We start from the raw sequence: 22,003 nt of genomic DNA, 5'->3' as shown, positions 1-22,003 counted from the left end.
GCACTATCAGCTTTCTTCACCACATTTGCTTATTCACCCGCTTTGTCTTCAGCGGTTGTGTCAGGAAGGTGAGCATCATAGAATGCCAATTTCATAGAACAAAGTATTCTTGCATTGAGGGAGTACTTGAGTGGAGGCCCAATGTCCTTCCATCAGATCTTTTAAACAATTTGACTTTAGAGAACACAATGCCATATAAACATATAAACAATACTACTGCTGAGCTTGTGCTAAGTTAAGGCTCCTGGACACTGATGACTATAGAGTTGGCTCAGCTAAATTCCAGCAACTACTTTCTATAATTAAGTCATTAGTCTTCAAGAAGTTACTTTTATGGGAAAAGGACTTAATGTGAAAAAATGTATTAAGGGTTAATAAATATGACCCAAACTCCAGAGTGTAGCTTTTCTTACCAATTATATTTAAAAGCAATAACAGTGGTGAGGGAAGGTGCCCTGAATAATCTCTCTCTCTCTCTCTTGCTCTCTGATATAGAAGATTTCAAATAATATGCAGCAACAATGAAATCCAGACATTATTTTTTTTCTGGCAATAGAGATGTGAGAATATTTGTCTTGCTAAATATGGATCACAAAAGTTAGTTTTTAAATTTTCATTTATCCGTCATGATAAATATATATATAAGAAAAACATTACAGAAACACAACCACCACAGAAACAAAACTTCAAACCTCTACGTTAAACACAAAGGTGAATAAAATGATACAGAATAGGAAACATAACTGAACATGAAAAGTAACAATAGCTATACTTACACATCAAAATGTACTCTTAGCATAATAAAGCTAAGACATCGTCACAGAAAAAGAAAAAAAGCCTCAACTATCAGAAATACTATTTTGCCTGAGTGCTTCCTTATTTTGGCCTGGAAATCACCAAGTCCAAAACCGCCTTCTTCTTCTTCTTCTTCTTTTTCTCCTCCTCTCCCCTCGTTCACCTCATGCTTCCATCCTTTTCATACTGGGGTACCAGTGTAAGAAGCTCCTGGAGGTGGCCAGTCGGGCAGCAGCTCCTAAGGCAGCAGTGGCTGTACTCCGAGGGATGTAGAACTTCTGAGAAATCTGGTTCTCTGAAGACAAAATCAAGGAGATCTGGTCCATGGTTCCTTGACTCCTGTCGTTGAACAGTGTAATAGCATGGCTACTGGCAAAATCTTCATTCTCTAGGCTTCCTGGAGAGCTGCCCACTGGAGAGGGGAAAAAATAATCTTTACAAAGGGTTCTCATCCTACTTTCTGTGTTCCAATTTCCAGAACCTTATTAACATGTCTTATTACAATCCTCTTCTGTTACAGGGTGGCATTACCAATGGCAAAGTAGAGAATGACAATTTGTGGGGAGAGTCTACCAGAGAGAAGGCGGCTGCAGAACGGGAGCCAAAGACCTGCAAAGACCCTTTAGTCTTTGAATGAGTAACAACCTGCTCACAGGTGTGAGGACATTACTGGGGGCAGGAAAATACCAATCTGAGAGGAGTAGCGCTCACACTGGGACAAAATAATCAGTGTTCTCCCAGCATCATTTCTTGTTCCTCACCCTCCCCGCTTGCTGGGATTCCACATCTGCCTCCAGGAGCAGCCCCACGCAGGCCAATGATGCAGGGAGCTGTCGGTGCCCTGCCATGTTCCCACAGACCTTGGATCCATGGGACTCTGCAGCCACCGGCCTGTGATCTCCCTGCTTACCACTTCTGCTTCATCGGCCTGTAGCTACATGAGGCTGAAGAGGGCTCTGCCTAACCTGGGGCCCGTGGACTTGAGTTGGACTGGGTTGGGCTGACTTCTTGATATAAAATTGTTTCTTAGACATCTATGATTGTCCCTGGTTTTATTTCTTTAGCCAACCCAGCCTAACACATTGTGCTACAAGGGCTGAATAGTTAGAAAACAAACCAAACGGTGTGCAAAACATTGTATTTGTTAACTGTGAACATGCCTAAACCTACCTGAGCCAGAATGCTTTTCTGGGGAATCAACCACTGTAGCAGTTGAACTGGGTGCTGTGGGGATCTGGGTTTGCTTTGGCTGATTCTGAATGCCCCCTTCTGTTGACTGCTGGGAGTGGATCAGAGAGATGTACAGCTGCTCCAATGACTTGGGCAGTGTGGAAGAATCCAAAGACTCCTTTAAGGTTGGTTGCTACAGAAGGGGAAAATTGGGGCAAAAGCATGAAAAATAACTGATGGTATCAAAAACAGATCAAGTGTTCTTTATTTTCTCACTTATATATGAGTACAAGGCAATTATTATTTCCCATATCACAATTAAATAAAACTCACCTTTAACAACCTAGATATACCCCGTATATACTCGCGTATAAGCCAACCCAAATATCAGCCGAGGCAACTAATTTTACCACAAAAACTACATTAAAAAATGTGCTGAAAAACTCGGCTTATATACAAGTATATACAGTTCTTTAGAAACAAGTACTTCTCTAACTTAATGACAATGATTGACAGTAAATTCAAGAAACATTTATTGATGAGTAGTCTACAAAGTTCTGCCACACAAAGCTAAGGAAGAATGGCAAGCTGTGAGAGAAACGACATTCACTGAGGCACAGAACTAGGTTCGCTGAACACGAACGAGCCTGTTTAGGGGGTATTGTTAGGTCTTCTTTATTATGACTTCTTTCACTTAGCATAATGCTCTGTCCAGCACCGATGAATCAGCAAGGTTGATCCATAAATGGCAAGGCAGAGATCTGAACTCAGGCCCATATGTTCTCTGTGCTCCACTACCTTCCAATAAGATATGACCTGTCCTAAAGGAACTCACAGTCCTCAGCCAAGAAAAAGAAACAAATGCAGCAACTCATGAAAAAAGGGAGTGACTACATCTTGCAACTTGAACAAGTGCTAGGAGAAGGCAAAGGAGTTACAGCAAAGTTCTTCAGAAGTGATAAAATTAAGAACCAGGGTTGAGAGAAAAAGGTGAACTTCTTGGCAGAGTTTCCTAGTACTACTAGAATATACCACCATGGGTGGCTTTCAAAAACAGAAATTTACTTTCTCATAGTTTAGGAGGCTAGAAGTGCAAATTCAGGGTGCCAGCTTCAAGGGAATGCTTTCTCTCTCTGCTCTGTGCAAAAATCCCAGTCTTTCTACTTCTCTTCCTTGGTTCTATGATGATCTCCATGTCACATCGATCTTTTTCCATTTCTACTGCCTTCCTTCTAAGCCTAACCAGCTCTTTTTAGATCTCAAAAGTAACTGATTTAAGATACGCCCTACACTGACAGATATTGTGTTAGTCTGGGTAGACTAGAGAAACAAATTCATGGACACTCATGTGTATAAGCAAGAGCTTTATATACAAGAGCAATTGAATATTGAGAAAAAATTCCAGCCCAGTCCAGATCAAGTCCATATGTCCAATACCAATCTATAAAATCCTCTTCAGACCCACGAAACATATGCAATGGCGTCAAATGCAGGAAGATCACAGGCCAGTAGGTGGGAAGTCTTGTGGATCCAGTGACGTTGCAAGCATCTCAGCAATGGCAAGGGTCTTCACATGGTTCCTCCAGCTCAGGGGACTAGGGTAGCTCCATGTGTCTTGTCAGCTGCAATATCTCCCAGGGAGAGAGGGTGTATCCTGCCTCCATCGAACTATTTATCTCCATAGCATATCCAAATGAGGTCATCAAACTACGACCTGATTGACAGGCCAAACTCCACCCCTTCACTCATAAGTCTCAAATTGACATCAGATTATGTAACTACCACAGAACCACACAGAAAACCCTACTCCCCAGTGAGATAGCGTATACAAGAATAAACTAAAAGCCAATATCAGTGTGACCTATAGCACAGAGTAGAACGTCCCCCCATGCAGTTTCCTAGGGTATAATAAGCAGATGGCCACATTTTTCTCCTGAAGTGGGTTCAAACTACCAACCTTCAGGTTAGCAGCCCAGTACTTCACCACTGGGCTATCAACACTCTTATACCCAAGAACAGGGGTTAAGATTGCACTTGAGGGGATACAATACAATCTGTAACATTTCCCGAGATTTAAGTTGAGCTAAAGTGATTAGACAACCAAGTTTGAGCTACTAGGAGCCAGAGCCTCTATATCAGGCATCCTCAAACTACGGGCCGTGGGCCACATGTGGCCTGCCAAGGACATTTATCCGGCCCGCCAGGTGTTTTTGCCCCATTTGTTTTTTTACTTCAAAATAAGATGCGCAGTGTGCATGTGCATAAGAATTTGTTCACAGTTTCTTTTAAAACTATAGTCTGGCCCTCCAACAGGTCTGAGGGACAGTGAACTGGCCCCGTTTAAAAAGTTTGAGGACCCCTGCGAGTCTACATTATCCCCACACAGAAACACTGCTCAAGTAAACATGTTGTTGTTAGTTACAATTGAGTCATTCAGATTCATGGCAATGCTATGTGTACACAGCAGAACTTCTCCACAGAATTTCAAGTCTGTGAAAAGTCGGTCTATACTGTCGCTCTAGTTAAGTGCTGTTGAGGAGACCCAACTCATAGCAACCCGATGCAACAATGCTCAGTCCTGGACGTCTCCACAGTTATGTGTGAGGCCGTTGGGACAGCTACGGTGTCAGTCCAGCTCATCAAGGGCCATGCTTTTTAGCTGTCCCTCCACTTTACCTACCAGGATATCCTTCTCCACGGGCTGTTCCCTTCTGACAGCATGTCCAAAGTACCTGAGATGAAGCTTGATCCTTCTCCCTTCTAAGGAGCATTCTGGCTGTACTTCTTTCAAGACAGACTGTTTGGTCTTCTGGAAGCCCACAGTACTTTCGGTATTCCTCACTAACACCATCATTCTCCTGTTTTCCTTACTCATTGGTTAGCTTTCATATACATATGCGGCAAGTGAAAATACCAAGGCTTGGGTCAGGTAAACCTTAGTCCTCCTGAGCCCGCAGAGTGGTAACTTTGCTTCTTTCACACTTTGAACTGGTCTCTTGCAGATTTGTCCAAAGCAGTATGTCCTTTGAGTTCTTGACTGATGCTTCCATGAGCGTTGATTGTTGATCCAAGTAAAATGAAATCTTTGATAATTTCAAATCACGTCTCTAGTTATCATGATGTCGTTTATTGGTCCAGCTGTGAGAGGATCTTCCTTTTCTTTGCACTGCGTTTTGACACATACTGAAGGCTGCAGTCTGATCTCCATCAGGCAGTGTTTCAAGTCCTCCTCCTTTTCAACAAGCAGGGTCATAATGGGCCTTCGCCACTCCTGACACTTTTCTTTTCCACAGAATCCAGCTGTTTGTAGTAACTGCTGAAAATGCTGATTGACTAAGTATGGTCAAAGGATACATACACCTTTCCTGATCACAAACCATGTCCTGTAGAAATAACTACATCTTGGTCTATGTACACGTTCTGTGTGAGCACAATGAAGTGTTCATTGCAATGTTACCTGTAGGGTGTGTGATGGTCCACACAGTTGAATGCTATTGAAGAGCCAATAAAACACAAGTAATACCGTTCTGGTGTTCTCTACTTTCAGCTAATAGCCATCTGATGCCAACAATAATATTCTTCATTCTATGTCCTCTTCTGAATCTGCCTTCAACTTCTGGCAGCTCCTTCATGTCCAGTGGCAACCATTTTGAATTATCTCCAGCAAAAAAAGTGAAAGTGGGTATAGTCTATGGTAACTTATCAGGGTTTATCTTCTGTGGTGTTAACTGGTGTCAAGATTACCAAAACAGGGTCCTTCAGGACCACACTATAATACACTGACCTAAGTGGTTTACAATTTGGGGTTACCTAGAGCATGCTGAAACAATAATTAGATAAACAGAAAAGGGAGCTGTGTGTGTGTGTGTGTGTGTGTGTGTGCGCGCACGCGCTTAAGCATGGTAGACAACAATGCTTTACATTACTTCCATGGCAAAACTCTATAGTGACCATTTAAAAAAATCACTGGCACAAATGTGGCTTATACAATTATATAATATGCAAATGGCCATTTGTGTACTATACAATGACATATAAGGTAATGGGCAACTTCCTCAAGTGCTTGCTGAACCACTTGTATAGGGTATGCTACATAGATTACATAGGACCCAACCGTAAGCTTTAGCAAAGGTACACTGGAGATGACAGCAGGAAAGTAGTGAGGCAAAAGCTGCATCTTGTGAGATAACAAGCCAGAATGTCCCACAACTATGAAGGTGATCAACTTTCTGATTTGATCAGTAAACCACTGATTTACTCAGTAAATCCAAATGAAATCAATATAGGTATATCATAGTCAAACAGTGAAAGTCCAGTGCCAACAAGAAACACACGAAAATAAGCCAGCGGAAAACAGACACTAATGTCCAAGGACAAATGATAAACATGACAGATGACAATGTCCAAGGGCAAACTGAATAGCTGAGATGTCAACAGAAGCCAGAAAACAATGGGATACAATCTTCAAAGGGTTGAAAGAAACAATATCAGTCTAACACCCACACCGGGGAAAATATCCATCAAAAAGAAAGATATAGGTAAAATATATGCAAAAATTGTTAATCAAGCAGACCTGCACTACAAAAAAAGAAAAAATAGAAGGGAATTCTTCAGGCTGAAGGAAAAGGATCCCAGACAGAAGTACGTAACTACAGGAAAGAATGACGAGGACAAATATGTGGCTAACTATCGCTGACTATATGACACTGTAAAACGCAGCTGCAGTATGTAGCTATCACTGACTATATGACTCTGTAAAACGTAGCTGCACTACGTGGCTAACTAACGCTGACTATATGACTCTGTAAAACATAGCTGCACTACGTGGCTAACTAACGCTGACTATATGACTCTGTAAAACATAGCTGTACTACGTGGCTAACTAACGCTGACTATATGACACTGTAAAACGTAGCTGCAGTATGTGGATAACTATCGCTGACTATATGACACTGTAAAATGTAGCTGCAGTATGTGGATAACTATCGCTGACTATATGACTGTAAAACGTAGCTGCACTATGTGGCTAACTATCGCAGACTATATGACTCTGTAAAACGTAGCTACCATATGTGAGACCACATTCCTACAATCCTAAAAGGGCCATCAACACATATCCTCGGGATGTTAAGATAATACTACAACTAGTTTGATGTCATTTTCATTTTTGCTTAAAAAGTGAACACTGCTGAGGGATTTTTCAGTTATATTAATTCTTATTAATAAATAAATACCTCTATCAGTTTTAGTTAATCTTTTCAAATGATCCCACTTTTGGTTTTGTTTTTCTGTAGACTTGTTTTATACCTCATACACTTGCTCATACACTTATTTCTACACACACACACACACACCCTACTTTCTTGGGTTAAACAAGCAATCCTTTTTCTAGATTCTTAAGACACAAATTTAGATGACTGATTTTCAAATTTTCTTAAATGGAACAAGAAACAAATCTGAATACTGATGTGCATGAAAATTAAATCAATAGCTTAAAAGCTTTACACACACACACACACACACACACACACACACACACACCTCTTGGTCTAGATGGTGAAGTTGTCGCGCAAATATTTAGGAATAATATCCAAATCACAGTGTCTTCTAAAAAGAGAAACAGAGGGACATGCTTCATTTTAGGGCATATTGATATCAAATTCTGGAAAGGGCAATCATAGAAAAATTATACACCACTCCTTGTCATGAAAGGACGTCCTGGGTGGCACACAGAGTTAAATGCTAGACTACAGCTGGAAGTGCCTCAGAAGAAAGGCCTGGCATTCTGCCTGAGAAAGGCCGCCCCGTCTTAACGCGCTCTTCAAGCGCAGTTCTCCTGTGACCCACACGGGGTCACTAGGAGTCGGAGCAGATGCAATGCAACTGGTTTTGTTTTCAGTTTTACAAGGATATGCAAAGGTCCGGGAAGACCGAATCCAATCTGGAGGGGTCCCGACTCTCACACTGCTTGAAGGAGTATAAAACGGTGCAGCTACTTTGTAAACATTTAGCAGTGCCTCAAAACTGCTAAATATAGGTACCCCAGGAGCCAGAAACTCCACTCCTAGGGATGTAGCTGGGAAAAATGAATATATATGTCCAAACCAAAAGCTCATCAACCAGTGAATGGAAAATAAAACTGTGTATAGCCTTACCTCGAAAGACTACTCATTTTATAGAAAGACCTACTTTAGTGCCCATTTTTGCTAACTGGAAGAAATCTGAGATTTTAAATTTTACAGTAAAAGGCAAAAAGCAAAAAAAAGAGAAAGAATATTCAGCAATAAAAAGAATTGAGTACTGATACATGCTATTAACATGGGTGAACCTTGAAAATATTGTGCTAAGTAAAAGAAGTCAGTCACAAAAGACCACATATTTTATGACATTTATACAAACTATCCAGTAGAGGTAAGTATATAAAGAAAGAAAGCAGCCCAGTCGTTGTCTAGGACTGGGGGAGGATCGACAAGGGGAGTTACTGCTAAGGGAATGGGGATTTTGGTGTGTTTGTTTTTAAAGATGATGAAAATATTCTAAATCGATTGTACTGATTCCTTGTACCCTTTAAGTAGGCGAATATGAATGGCATGGAAATTAAGCTCTTATTAAAAAAACTGTAAGGAAAACAAAACACAAAAGTCGATCTTACACTAAAACTAAGTCCGTGCTCTTCAATGATCCGCCTTTCTGGAAGCAGCTGCTCTTTGTAATACTGCATGATCTTATGACTGTTGCTATGTAAGGCAGCTATAACCTATGTGGAATATATTGCCCAAATCTTCTTTTTCAACACTTCTCTCAGGCTTGAGCCTATCTCTCAATGTAACACACAAGAGTAAGGAAGCCTGGGAGCCCAGTTCCACGATTCTCACACTTGACCTGCTGTCTTCATGGGGTGATAATGTCTTTCAGCAAAACGGGTGTACTCTGTGCCAGGGTGAGTTCTTTCTGCAAAGCAACATGAATGAAGCACACATTGCTAAGCTAGACGACAAAGCAGATACAGAACTGAAGATGTATGGCTAAATTACAGGAACATGCGCTTCCTCTATTTTAATATATTCTGAAGAACTAAACCACATAAACAGAAATTAATTTAAATGAACTTATACATGGATATATTTTACCAACTGCCAAGATGAGGATCACTGATCAGAGTTTTACTGTGTGAGAAGGAAGGTACGGTTCTAGACAAATGTCACAATCAATTGATTGGACATTGGCCTTTTGAATCCTGGCTGTGCCAGTATTTTTCCCTGAGCACCCAGTCCTTCGTGTTTGGGACCTTCTACTTGCATTCCATTCACAAGGCCTGAGGGGTGCCATGAATCATCCCATGTGTCTTGGGGTGTGGAAAAACACCAGCGCTATAGAGGAAAAATGCAATGGACCAAGCACACAATGCCACGGGATTCAAACAGAAGAACACGTGGGCACGGAAAAGGCAGAGAGGTATGTTTATTGAAAGAGAAAAGAGATTTGTTAACTGTCTGCATCAGCAGACTTTCTCCCTTGCTTCCCTGGTCTGTGCCTAACCATGAATTCCTCTGAACAGCTGGGGCTCAAGAATCAAACACAGCTCTACTGGTGTTTTCTTTAGTGCTGTTTATATGGCCAGATGATTTTTTCATCACTCTCTCGTAGTTAGAAGGCACAAACACTAACTGCAGATATTTGCTTCTACAACCAGTGGGAAATTAAGCTTTAGATATAGACTCAGGCCTCATATTAACAAACATGCTCACGGCAGAGACCCAGAGGATATATTACAGGGCTAATTCAACAAAAAGTAAAGACAGTTCTTTAGTTTATTTGTAAACACCCGAGGCTCTGACTAAAGGGCCAAGATAAAACAAAAGGAGGTAGATGGGCTCGTGGCCCATAAGTGCACGGCTGGCACTCTTCTGCTACTCTCTCCCCGAGCCCTCCCTCCTCTCACTAACCAAACATTTCATTCACTCCTCTGATTAATGCTCTAGGATTTAGGGATATACAGCTTTCTTGATGCTTGGGCAATTAAATTTAAGTTCCCCCTTTTTCCAGCAATGGTTTGTTTTCTGTTTTTCCAGAGAGCTAACCTTCTGCGAAATGTCTTTACTTGAAGGATACTGTTTCTTTCCTCCCATGCTTGAGGCAAACAGATTGGAGGCAGCACTGCTTCCTTTTCCCATTTCCCAGTTCTCATCCCAAATATCATCACCTATGGTCACCGACTCCAGGCATGGCATTCCAGTAGGAATCTCATCCTAGAATGTATAAGAAAACAGAAAACTACAGTACACAGCTCCTGTAAGGGCACATTTTAAAATTCAGGTTTACTTTTTTCCCCTCTCATTTTCCAAGACAGCAGTTTGAAAACACAAATTAGGAGAAAATATGTGCAAACCATACATCCAAAAATTAAAAAAAAAAAAAAAAAGAACCAATCAAAGGAAAACCAGTGTACGTGCTCTGGTCTAGTCAGATTTGTAATGCAGAACTGGGATCATGATAGTGGGGGGTAGGAAGTATTAAAGAACTACAGGAATGTTGATTGTTTCATCAGTGCTATACTGTACCCTGGCTGGCTTGACACACAGAATCCAGGACAAATAAACCCCTGGGTAATAATAATGGGAGTAGCGATACCAGGAGGGTAGGGGGAACCAATCGCAATAATCAATGTATAACCTGCCCCCCCACCAGGGTGACGAACAACAGAATCATGGGTGAAGGGAGATAATGGTGTAAGATATGAAAAAAATGATAATTTATAATTTATCAAGGGTTCATGAGGGTGGGAAGGGGAGGGAGGGAGGGATAAAAAAGAGCTGATACCAAGGACTGAAGTAGAAAGAAAATGTTTTGAAAAGGATGATGGCAACATGTGTACAAATGGGCTTGACACAATGGATGTAGGGATTGTTATAAGAGCTGTAAGAGTCCCCAATAAAATGATTAAAAATGAAAGCTAAAAAGTGGAAATAGCCAAGATGTTTCTCAAATGATAAAAGGTTAGACAAACTGTGCTATAGACAAGCCCTGGAATACTACTCAACAATACACAGGAAGCCACTACTGATGTATCCAATGACTTGGATGAATCTCCAGGGAATTATATGAGTGAAAAAGGGCCAATCTCAAAAGGCTACTCACTATATGATTCCATGTATATCACACTTTTTGAAAAAACAAATTTTAGAAATGGAGAACAGCTGAGTAGGTGCCAGGGACTATGGATGGTGAGTGTGGAGGTGGGAGAAAGGAGAACCTTGGTTCTCTATTATCTTGACTGTGGTGCTGGATACATAAACCTCCTAATGTGTTAAAATCATACAGATGTAAATACACACACCACAGCACAAAAATGAGTACAAGGGAAATCTGGTCAAGGTTTGTGGATTTTATCAATGTCAGTGTCCTGTTAGTGATATTGTACTGTACAGGGCAAGTCCAGAAGTATGAATTACTGCTATGGTTCCAATTCATACATGCAAAGGTATATTCAAAATATGACAGGGTTAAACACATCTCTCTCATCCGTGGATGGGTTCAGCCAAGGTCTCCCAGTAATACACTTGTCTTAGTCTCCTTAGGGGGTTTAAACAAACAAACAGACCAATAAAAATTGTATGCCAAATTAACAATAGAAGATAATTTATCAAGGAGTCCAGATGGTCAGAGGGTGAGGGGTGGGGGAGGGGAAGCTGATACCAAGGGCTCAAGTAGAAAAAAAAATGTTTTGGAAATGTTGATGGCAACATATGCACAAGTGTGCTTAGTACAACCGAATTGATGGGTTGTTATAATAATCATTTTTAAAAGTGTCTTTGAAGGGTATCTGCTGGGCCACTTAAATTCAAGGTGGAGTGGCAGCTCAGGAAATCAGTGACTGTTTCTGAGTCTACAAAAGGGTAGACCATGGATGACCAGGGGGTCCAGTGGGAAGAATCTTGAATGAAGCTGAAAACTGCATTGGTGAGAAAGATGTCAGGCAGGTTGCACTGAGGAATGTTGTCCTACCGCTACAACGTGCCTGGCTCATTCTTTTTGGGGTAGTGAAAGTTGCTCTACAAGCATTGCCATGGGAACCCTACCCCAGCCACCCTACAGCCCCGATCTTGATCCTCTGGGCCTTTCTTCCCCAAACTCAAAGAACAATGAAAGGAACAGAACTGGAATTCCCTGCGGATGCCCAAACTGCATTTTTGAAGTAGGGTAAAACCAAGAACACAGAATTCTTCAGGGAAGAGCTGGAGAAATGGAAACAGCACCTTCCGGTGTGCACAGAAACAAGATAATCACATTTTGATATTTCTGTTTAATAAAGGTTTCTATGATTTTGCAGTAGTATTTTTGACTTAGCCTGGTAATTTGGAAAAAATGTTTCAAGGTGGGAAACAAGTTAGGGCTGCATGGCATCTGACTCAGCAGTACACGAGTCTTCAGTGATCTCAAAGGAAATTTTACATAGTTGATAAAAGAAAGGCAGAATATAGATTCTGTATAACCTTGCTCAGAAATAAAAGAGGTGGGAACATTTTCTAACTCATTGTATGAGGCCAGTGTTACCCTAGGTCTAAAACCAAGCAAAGGCAGTACAAGTTAACTGCAGACCAACATCCTTGAAGACAGATTTTAAAATCTTCAACAAATTAGCACCAAATGGAATCCAGCAACATACAAAAAGAATTATACACCACAACCAAGTGGGGCTTATTCTAGAAGTGACAGGGTAGTTTAATATTCGATAATCTACTAATGCAATACACCATTTTCACAGAATAAACCAGAAAAAGCACACAGAAAGAACATTTAATAAAATATCTCATTATAAAAGAAATACACAGGAACTTTCTCTACATGATAAAAGGTATCTATATAAAAACTTCAAGTTAGCACACTTAATGGTAAGAGAATGCTTTTCCTAGACACAAACAAGAAAAGGATGACCTCTCTCACAATTCATGTTGAATTTGAAATGTAGCCAGGGTAAAAAGACAGAGAGGAAAAGAGCCTGATTGGAAAGGAAGAACTAAAATTGTCCCAAGTCTCTGATGACATTTTCTATGTGAAAAATCTCAAATGACCTGACCAAAAAATTCTCCTAGAACCATTAAGTATAGTTACAATAATCAATTGTCTTTAGATATACTAGCAATAGAAAGTGGAAATAAAACTTTAAAAAAGTATTTATAATAGCTCCCAAATTAAATCAACTACATAAGTTAAAAGTAGTTACAACAACACATACAGCTTGTATATAATTAAAATTATACAACTCTGATGAAGAAATAGATGTAGAAATAAATGAAACCCTAAGTTGTGAGATATACTGACTGGGTTACAGACTGGAAGACTCAATATATGTAAAGATGTCAGTTTTTCTCAAAAATTTAATATGGATTTAATGCAATCCTAATTAAATCCAAGCAGTGTGTATATCTATCTATCTAGATATAGATATATACTACTTAGACTTTATTAAATATATATAAGCTAATTTGAAAATTTATATGGAACGTAAGAGGAAATGGAACATTAAATGTTGTTTCTCCATGCTAGTTTCTAATCACTGCATAATGCTTCAAAACTTCCCAGAGCCAAGAGATAGTATGAACACATCCAACCAGATAATGCTTCTTATTTTCTATGATCAAGGCTATTTTGTGAACTTAGGTCTTGGTGGCGACTGAAGAAAGAACCGCAATTCATCTGTGGGAAAGCAGAATTTTAAGAGCTCTTTTATTCTAGCCGCCTCCCGTTATGAATTAGTTAGACCACATTAAAAAAATAAAGCCACTTTTCCTTCTCATACCTCATTTTCTTCCTTCAGACCCTTTGGCATTGAGTTGGCCCATTTTGGATCTTCTTCACAGGCCTTATCCTTGGGTTTCTAAGAACTAAATTCAGAATCCTTTAATGACTTCTCTGATTCAGATTTAAGGTGATATAAAGCCTTTTCATCGTTAAAATCTTGCTAATAGATATGAAAGAGAAATAATTTTATATTTTTGTTCTAATGCTGTTTTCAAATTCTATATTCCTGTAAGTTTGGTAGGAGGGGTTATTTCACTATTGTTCATACAAATTCTACGTGATTTCCTAGTATTATCCATGACCTATTCTGCTAGGTTAGTTCAGGCAAACCAGCATTTATTCCGTGCATGTTGTGCTATGTCTAAGGAGCAGCTACAATATAACAGATATCTGACAGAAATGTAACTGGGTGAATAAGGTATCTAAGAATAATGAAAGATAGTAAAACTGTTAAGATGCTTAAAAGATGAGTAAGAATTCATAGGTGACTGGGCATATAGAGGCAGGTGTGTGTGTGTAGCATACAAACTGATACATTAAAATACAAATTGGAATGGGTTAAGGGTGATTTAAGTCTTATCTTTTGGCAGAAAATATGACCTTATTCATTTCCTGGAATGAATTCTGATTATTTGAAGATATTTAACAGTGATGTTAGAACTTTCTAAAAATTTTAAAGTTTCAATTAAATTCACTACTTAAGAGCCAGAAAATACAATTCTTCTAAACTAGTAATAAAATGTGGGGGAAAATTGAGGCTTTAAATTGCTATAGATGTGAAATGAGGGATTATTATTTGATGTCAGAAGGATCTTGGCTGAAAGCAGAGAATACCACAAAGATGTTTACTTATGCTTTATTGACTAACAAAGGCATTTGAATGTGTGGATCATAGCAAACTATGGATAACATTGTAAGTAATAAGAATTCCAGAATATTGAATTGTGCTCATGGGGAACTTGCAGATAGACACAGAGGCAGGTTTAAAATCAGGAAAGTGTGCATCAAAGTTGTATTCATTCACTCTGTATGATGAGCAAACTGTCCAACAGGCTGGATTCTACGGAGCAGAACATGGCTTCAAGATCGGAAGAAAGGTTCCTTAACCGTCCACACTACATGCACCTAATACAACCTACGCACCAGAAGTGAAAAAGACTTGAAGCTGGACAAGAACAAAGTATGGACAGAAAACTAAAACCCTCACAACTGGACCAATAATCAATGTCATGATAAACAGAGAAAAGACTGACCTTGTAGAGACTTTCATTTTACTTGGACCCACAATCAGTGCCCATTACAGCAGGAAATCAAAAAATCAAATGACAGCACGCTGGGCAAATCTGTTGCAAAAGACTTCTGTTACGGGTTAACAAGTAAAGATGTCATGCTGAGGACCAAAGGGTACCTGACCCAACCAGCCTATCTTCAATCATTTCATTGCACGCAAAAGCTGGACGATGAACGAGGAGGACAGATGAAGGATTAATGCATTGGGATGTAATGGCAATGAACAGTCAGTGTAGCATGGGTGGCCAGAAAAACAAATACATGTTTTGCAAGCAGCATAGTCAACTTGCTCCTTAGAAGTACAGGTGGTGAGACTTAGCCTCACATACTCTGGCATGTGACGCTCAGCTTTAATAAAATAGAGGGTGGGCGAAGAGAGGAAGACCCCCACAAAATGGGCTGCCACAGTGGCTGAAAGAAAGGTTCACACAGACCAGTGCTTGTGAGCATGGCGCCGCCACCCCGCAGTGTTTGTCCTGCTGTGCACAGGCTTGCTTCCTGCCTCACATGACCCCTCACAATAACAAGCAAGCTCAAATAATTCAACCATAAACCAGACATCCAAAACGTATTGTTCTGGACATGCAGCACTAAATGTTGGTACCGGTTAATTTTCAAGTAGTTAAAATGGCATTTTTTCCCGTCTGTTCCTAACAACCAGCAAATGGCTAGTAAAAATTAAAATCTCTATGATTTTATTTAATAGTCATATATATAAAACATTTTTAGCTTTTAATATTTTATTCAAAGAAAATTAAAATCCCTGGGGTACCAAAACATATTTTTGGGTCTTTGCTAAAATGAAAAGCCATGACCTTCATTATTCATTTGTGAATTCCCTTACTAAAATTTATTTGTAACCCCAGAATCAATACTCAAAGCACTTTCACATCACTTGCAGACAAGAATACTGGCAAAAAAATCTGAGGTCCATAAATGCACATGTCCCAGTTGTGGTCAAACAAGACTGGATCAATATTGGCTAGTTTGGTATTTGTGAGAATCTTGGATAGTGAATAATAAGAATCAACTGTACATCCTATATTCTTAGCCCAGTATGCGTTGTCAAAAGGAATGCAAGACTCTGAGGTTGTATTAATTTTATTTAAAAACATTTATGTCATTACTTAGTGCCTCGTTTTCTGCATCTCTGAAATAAGAACATTGAAGCACCAACCTAGTAAGATTGCTGTAAAGATTAAGTTAGCAAATATATGTGACTGCTTGGACAGTACTTGCCAAATTACGCACGTTCAATAAATGTTATTATTAGCATTAGTTATTATGGATGCTAATGTATAAAGTATGAGGCAATAATAGATAATAATAACAATAGTGTTACTACTGTGAACTGCAGTAGCCACAAGGTTTGGAGAAAAGCAGGACAAGATACTACTTGCAGAAGCACCTCAGGTGTGTAGGGGAAGAGAGCAGCACGTGAATCAATGGTGGGGAAGCACAGAAACAACGGCAGCATGAGAGTTTGAGTGCAGGAGAGAAATCCCACCGTAGAAATCACATCTGCGTGACTGGAACAGGATGAAGCCCGCAAATAATGAGGGGGGGGGCCAATGCTAAGAACACTGTGTAAAACTTCTGAACTTTTTAAAGCCGTGGTCTCTCGATCTATAAAACGCAAGTGATTACTTATGGTGACTAGCTCAGGATGTTTAAGGATTAATTGTCATACTTCAAATACTAGTAAGTGTTCAATAAACATTAACAATAATAAAAAGTTACAGTAATGCTGGCAAAAACCTCTTACCAGTGAATATGGTTCACTCTCTTTTGATGGTGGGCTTATCTCTCGGTCTTCATTAAAATAGTGTGGCTGTGAGGGACAGTTCAGCTCTGCCAAGACGACGTCCTCTGAGCCTGGGCTGGACTCCGTGTACAAGGCTAAAGGGTTGAGCTCTCGGAAACCCTAGGACGAAACCACACGGAGGGTGGTTGGGTCATATGACCAAGACAGAAAAACAAACTCAAACAGCTAGCACTTACGTTTTCAACTTCTGTGGAATGTACTTTCTCATAGAATTTAACGGTTAGAAGTTTCAGGATATTGACAGTTTTTCCAAGTTAAAAAAAAATCATCCACATATATATTAATGATCATACGAACATCACTACTAGTAACTGCAAAAGACTTGCTCTTCTCTAGGAAAACTTCAGAGAATTAAATACTTTGGTGCATAAAATAAGAGCCCTCAACCAAATATTTAAAACTAAAATTCTCATATCTTAAAAGGACAAGAAGCCAAATGTATTTGTAGTATTTTTTCTGTTCATCTGAAAATTAGAGTGTTCTACATGTGGAAGACAGGAGTCTCACAGGTATCTCTAAGGTTAAAGAAAAATCAAATAATTTTCTTTATCAAATACACTTACACCTTTAAGTATAAGATTCAATAAATATATTAAATAAAATATATATTTAAATATAGAAGGCTCCACCTTAGAAGGAACATTTTCTCGGCATACAATCGCATAGCCCTCCGTTCTCAAGACGTGATGGAAGTAGACATCTTCATTTGAGGATGTGTCACACAGAAAAAGGTTAAGGATTCCATCTATGTATTCATCTACTACCCCCACTAATGGCTTCAAACCACACAACTTCTGGAACTGCAAAACAGCTTTCGGTGTCCAATATTCCTAAAATACAATTGAGAGGTTAGAATCCAGTGACAGATTTAAAATATAAATAGTAATAATTATACAAAAATGAATTCAGAGTAACTAGAGATATAAGTGGAAAAACAAAACCATAAAAGTCCAAGATTAATGCATCAGAGAATATGTATGATTTGGGAATGATGGAAGTAGGATGGGATATTAGAAAAATAGTGAAAACTGTGATTACAGAAAAAAATAGTGGAAAACTTCAATCTTCAGAAATAGTGGGCTACATTACTGGGCCAACCCTCCCACAGAAAGCAACTCGAAATTCTGTGATAAAATATGTCTAAAAAGGATGAAAGAACTGACAAAACAATAACAAAAACTATCAGGTCAAAACTGGAGGGAAGACAGGAGCTACTGTTATTGAGGCTAATTTGGAGGGGGTGGTGGTGGTGAATCAAAGCCAGTGTCTACCAGACAGTGAGTGGAGAGGACAACTATCTTTCTTCAGGCTGGGTTCCTTTGGAAACACATGTTCAGGGTATGAATGATAAGAAATAAACTGTGCCCACATAGACTTTTCAGCCCACGAATTCACAAACTCTTCATTAAATGAAGGACGAGCAGTCCTCCTAAGCACCTGGCAGAAGCCAATGCAAACCCCTCTGGAGGAAGACACCCTCCCTCCACCGGTGTTATTCAATCATCCCCACAACAAATAGAACAGGAGCTCCAAGGAAGGCAAATAAAAGCAATGCATTGCGCTCAAGAGCAAGTAGAAACAACAGATAACTGAAGCAGATCCTCAAAGACTTCACATACTTGAATTTTGAGACAAATCCAAAAACAATAATAATAATCAGGCTGCTTGAAAACTCCTGCAGAGACCAGCCAATTATGAAAATTAATATACCAGATTAAGGGGATAGAGTTATAATAAATACACAATAACCAAAATTAAAAACCTAGCAAATTAGAGTAAACTGATGAAGGGAAAGATAATTCAGAAAAAATTGCCCAGAGTCCAGCATGGAAGCACAGAGTTGTAAAATAAGAATAAGTCCACACACAAACACACTATACCAAAATCTTAAAGAGGGCTTTACATTTAAAAAGCAGCAGGGGTGCCAGAAGCCACTGTAATGGCATCTTCAATGTGCTGAAGACATCACTGTCAACCTAGGCTCCCACTCCCAGGGAATTGTCTTTCAAGAATAAGCACAAAACAATGGCATTTTCAAATGAGACCTTTCTAGAGTATTGAGAAGCAAGGATAACTATTTTACCACTAACCTCTCACTAAAGGAAATCCTAAATGCTCTAGTCCCAGTAGAAAGAAAATGATCACAGATGAAAGGCTTGAGAGCAGAAAAGGAATGAAAATCTAAAGAAACCAAGAAACATGTTACTAAAATTAAACAGACATTATCTTATGCAGTCAACTTCTCAAGGAGCTATAATGTAGAAGAAATATGGGTCAAAAGGGGGACGTAAAGGAACTACTGTGCTCTGATATCACAGCACTGATGTTCACATACAGGCTTAATGTGTAGGGAAATCATTAAAATAATTTAGTGCATTCTAAACTGATAGTAAAAAAATGGAATAAAAATTATTTTCAAAGAAGGCATGCAAAATAAGAGAACCAACCAAAAGGCAGACCATATAGTAACAACAAAATAAAGGACATATTTAAACCCAAAGATACCAATCATTGCATTAAATGTAATTGAACTACTGCTCTATTTAAAAAACAAAATGTATCAAGCACGAGTTTCTAAAAATACAACTATATGTAGTTCATAAAAGACACATCTAAATCATTTAAGGGTACAGATGAATTGAAAGTAAAATGAGAACTAACACCCCAGGAAGCTATGTTTTAAATGGAAAGTGATGGAGATATATTAATATGAAATAAATCAAACTTGAAGGCAAAAAAAGGTACTAGAAATAAATAGACTAACTTTAAGATGATAAAATATTCAGTTCACCATGAAGATATACCACTTTATTCTGAATGTGTTTAAATAACAAGCCTCAATGCATATAAATTTAAAAACGGACACAGCTATGCTTGCTCAAAGTGGGGACTTGACGCGCTTGCTGATGAAGAGAAAGGATTTCAGCCTTCAGTATGGATTACAACTCAAGGTAAAGACCCCAATCCTCACCACTGGACCAGTGGGCACACACAGCATGATAAATGGAGAAACGGTTGACGTTGTCCAGGATTCTGTCTTGCTTGAATCCCAAATCAATGTTCATGGATGCAGGAGTCAAGAGATTAAAAAAGCAAAACAAAACAAAACAAAAGAAACTCACATTGCATTAAGTGCTGCACAAGACCTCTCTCGAGTATTGAAAGGCAAGGCCACTGCACTGCTTTGAGAACTAGGGTGCACCTGACTCAAGCCTGGTGTTCCCATTGCATAGTATGCATGTGAAAGCTGGACACTGAATAAACGAGAATTGATGCATTTAAACTGTGGTGGAGAAGAATATTTAAAGTACCATGGACTGCTAAGAAGACAAACGGATCTGTCTTGGAAGAACTAAGGCCAGAGTGCTCCTTAGAGGCAAGGATGGGGAGACTTCTTACATTCTTCGGAGATGTTGTCAGGAGAGACCAGTCTGGAGAACATCGCGGGTGGTAAAGTCGCGGGGCAGTGAAAAAGAAGAAGCAAGCAACCAACGACCTAGCCACGGGGGCGGCAGCAGTGGACTCAGCACGGCCACAACTGTAAGGATGGCAGTGTTTCCCTCTGCTGGACATAAGGTCACTCTGGGCTAGGAACTACTGGACGGCATCTAACAACAGCAAATCTTGATGGGAGCAGACTGGCTTATCTTTCCCCTGCAGAGCAGCAGTGGGTCTGAAGCACCACCTGTGGTTAGCAGTTATCATACCTGGGTGTCCTAATCAGCTACAGAAGTCAATTATAACCACAAAGAGAAATGCATATATGGATAAAATGTCTTCTGCCCCACTGTACGCCCATCAGGTCCCATAACACTAGGTTGGTAAAGAATTATTCTATGAAATGCACATCTAAGTTTCTTTCTTTTAATTTTTCAATCGTTTTATTAGGGGCTCATACAACTCCTATCACAATCCATACAAACACCAATTGTGTAAAGCACATTTGTACAATCATTGCCCTCGTCATTCTCAAAACGTTTGCTCTCCACTTAAGCCCCTGGCATCAGGTCCTCATTTTTTCCCCTCCCTCATGAGCCCTTGATAATTTATAAATTATTATTTTGTCATATCTTGCCCTGTCCGACGTCTCCCTTACCCACTTTTCTGTTGTCCGTCCCCCAGGGAGGAGGTCACATGTAGACCCTTGTCATCGGTTTCCCCTTTCCAACCCACCCCTAAGTTTCTTATTTGCACCTTTAAGTTGCTCTGCATCATCTAATCATCTAAAGGGTAATGTGCTATCTCCACATGTTCCCTCTTACTTCTCTGATGTTACTTGCCACGCAACCACTCCAACCGTTCCATAGTCTATGTAAAGTTATTCAAATGCGCGATGCTTTATGCTACCTTGCCTTTGCTCGGAACATCTTACTTCAGTTCTTCGTCCAGGTATATTCCCGCTCTCCCATGCAAACTTCCCTCTTTCACGAGGCCCTTCTTAATTACCACAGACAGAGACAAGCATTCTACTTCCTGCACCCCTTTCTCTTCACTATCCAATCCTTATTATAGCAAATATAAAACGGTACAAGCAATTTTGGCACATAATAAGAAACCTTAAATCTAATTGCCGCCAAGTGGATTCTGACTCCTAGTGAACCTACTTAGAGTTTTGGGGACTGTAAATCTTTATGGGAGTAGACAGCCTCGTCTTCCTCTAGCAGGAAGCTGGTGGTTTTGAACTGTCGACCTGGCAGCTTACCCAACAGTGCCACCAGGGCTCCATAAGCACTAAACTGCTTGCTAAGTTAATGGGAAACAAGAAACATACCTCTGTTGGTCTCACCCAAGCCAAAGAACAAGGGATAGCCTGTGCTGGAAGCTTTGTGTAGCAACATCTGCAACAGAAAATTCAAATACGGTAATCATAATTTTAAACTGTATTTTACAAACTATCTCTTCCATTTTTTGATTCCAGTTAGTCCATTTTCTTAATAAGAGATAGAAATGTAATCACATGGTCCATTTGAATTAAGTCATGTAATAGATGATGACTTGCAATCTGCGAAACTAAGCGAGCATTAGTTTGAATAAAATATTCTGGCATAACATAGCGATCAGAAACCAGCTGATTAGAGTAACAGCGCCTGTGAAGTTCCATAAAACCCACAGATGAAGCAA

General features: G+C 39.6%; 1 protein-coding gene across 1 annotated transcript in view; it reads right to left on the bottom strand.

Annotated features, from left to right (window-relative positions):
- Nucleotides 1-598: 598 nt before the first annotated feature.
- Nucleotides 599-22,003, bottom strand: part of TDRD5 (tudor domain containing 5) — a 57,681-nt gene continuing 36,276 nt past the window's right edge. The window contains exons 10-16 of the mRNA XM_045297979.1: nucleotides 21,889-21,969; nucleotides 21,654-21,720; nucleotides 17,512-17,712; nucleotides 16,823-16,981; nucleotides 10,047-10,214; nucleotides 1,966-2,158; nucleotides 599-1,207 (exon numbers count right to left, since the gene is read on the bottom strand). Of these exons, the coding sequence (XP_045153914.1) occupies nucleotides 960-1,207; nucleotides 1,966-2,158; nucleotides 10,047-10,214; nucleotides 16,823-16,981; nucleotides 17,512-17,712; nucleotides 21,654-21,720; nucleotides 21,889-21,969 (1,117 nt within the window). The 3' untranslated portion in view covers nucleotides 599-959. The remainder of the gene's footprint in view (nucleotides 1,208-1,965; nucleotides 2,159-10,046; nucleotides 10,215-16,822; nucleotides 16,982-17,511; nucleotides 17,713-21,653; nucleotides 21,721-21,888; nucleotides 21,970-22,003) is intronic.

This window comes from Echinops telfairi, unplaced genomic scaffold (genome assembly GCF_000313985.2).
Source record: "Echinops telfairi isolate 266 unplaced genomic scaffold, ASM31398v2 ScPeMD7_7424;HRSCAF=8462, whole genome shotgun sequence".
In the NCBI taxonomy this organism is placed as follows: domain Eukaryota; kingdom Metazoa; phylum Chordata; class Mammalia; order Afrosoricida; family Tenrecidae; genus Echinops; species Echinops telfairi.
This window is presented reverse-complemented; position numbering and strand designations above follow the sequence as displayed.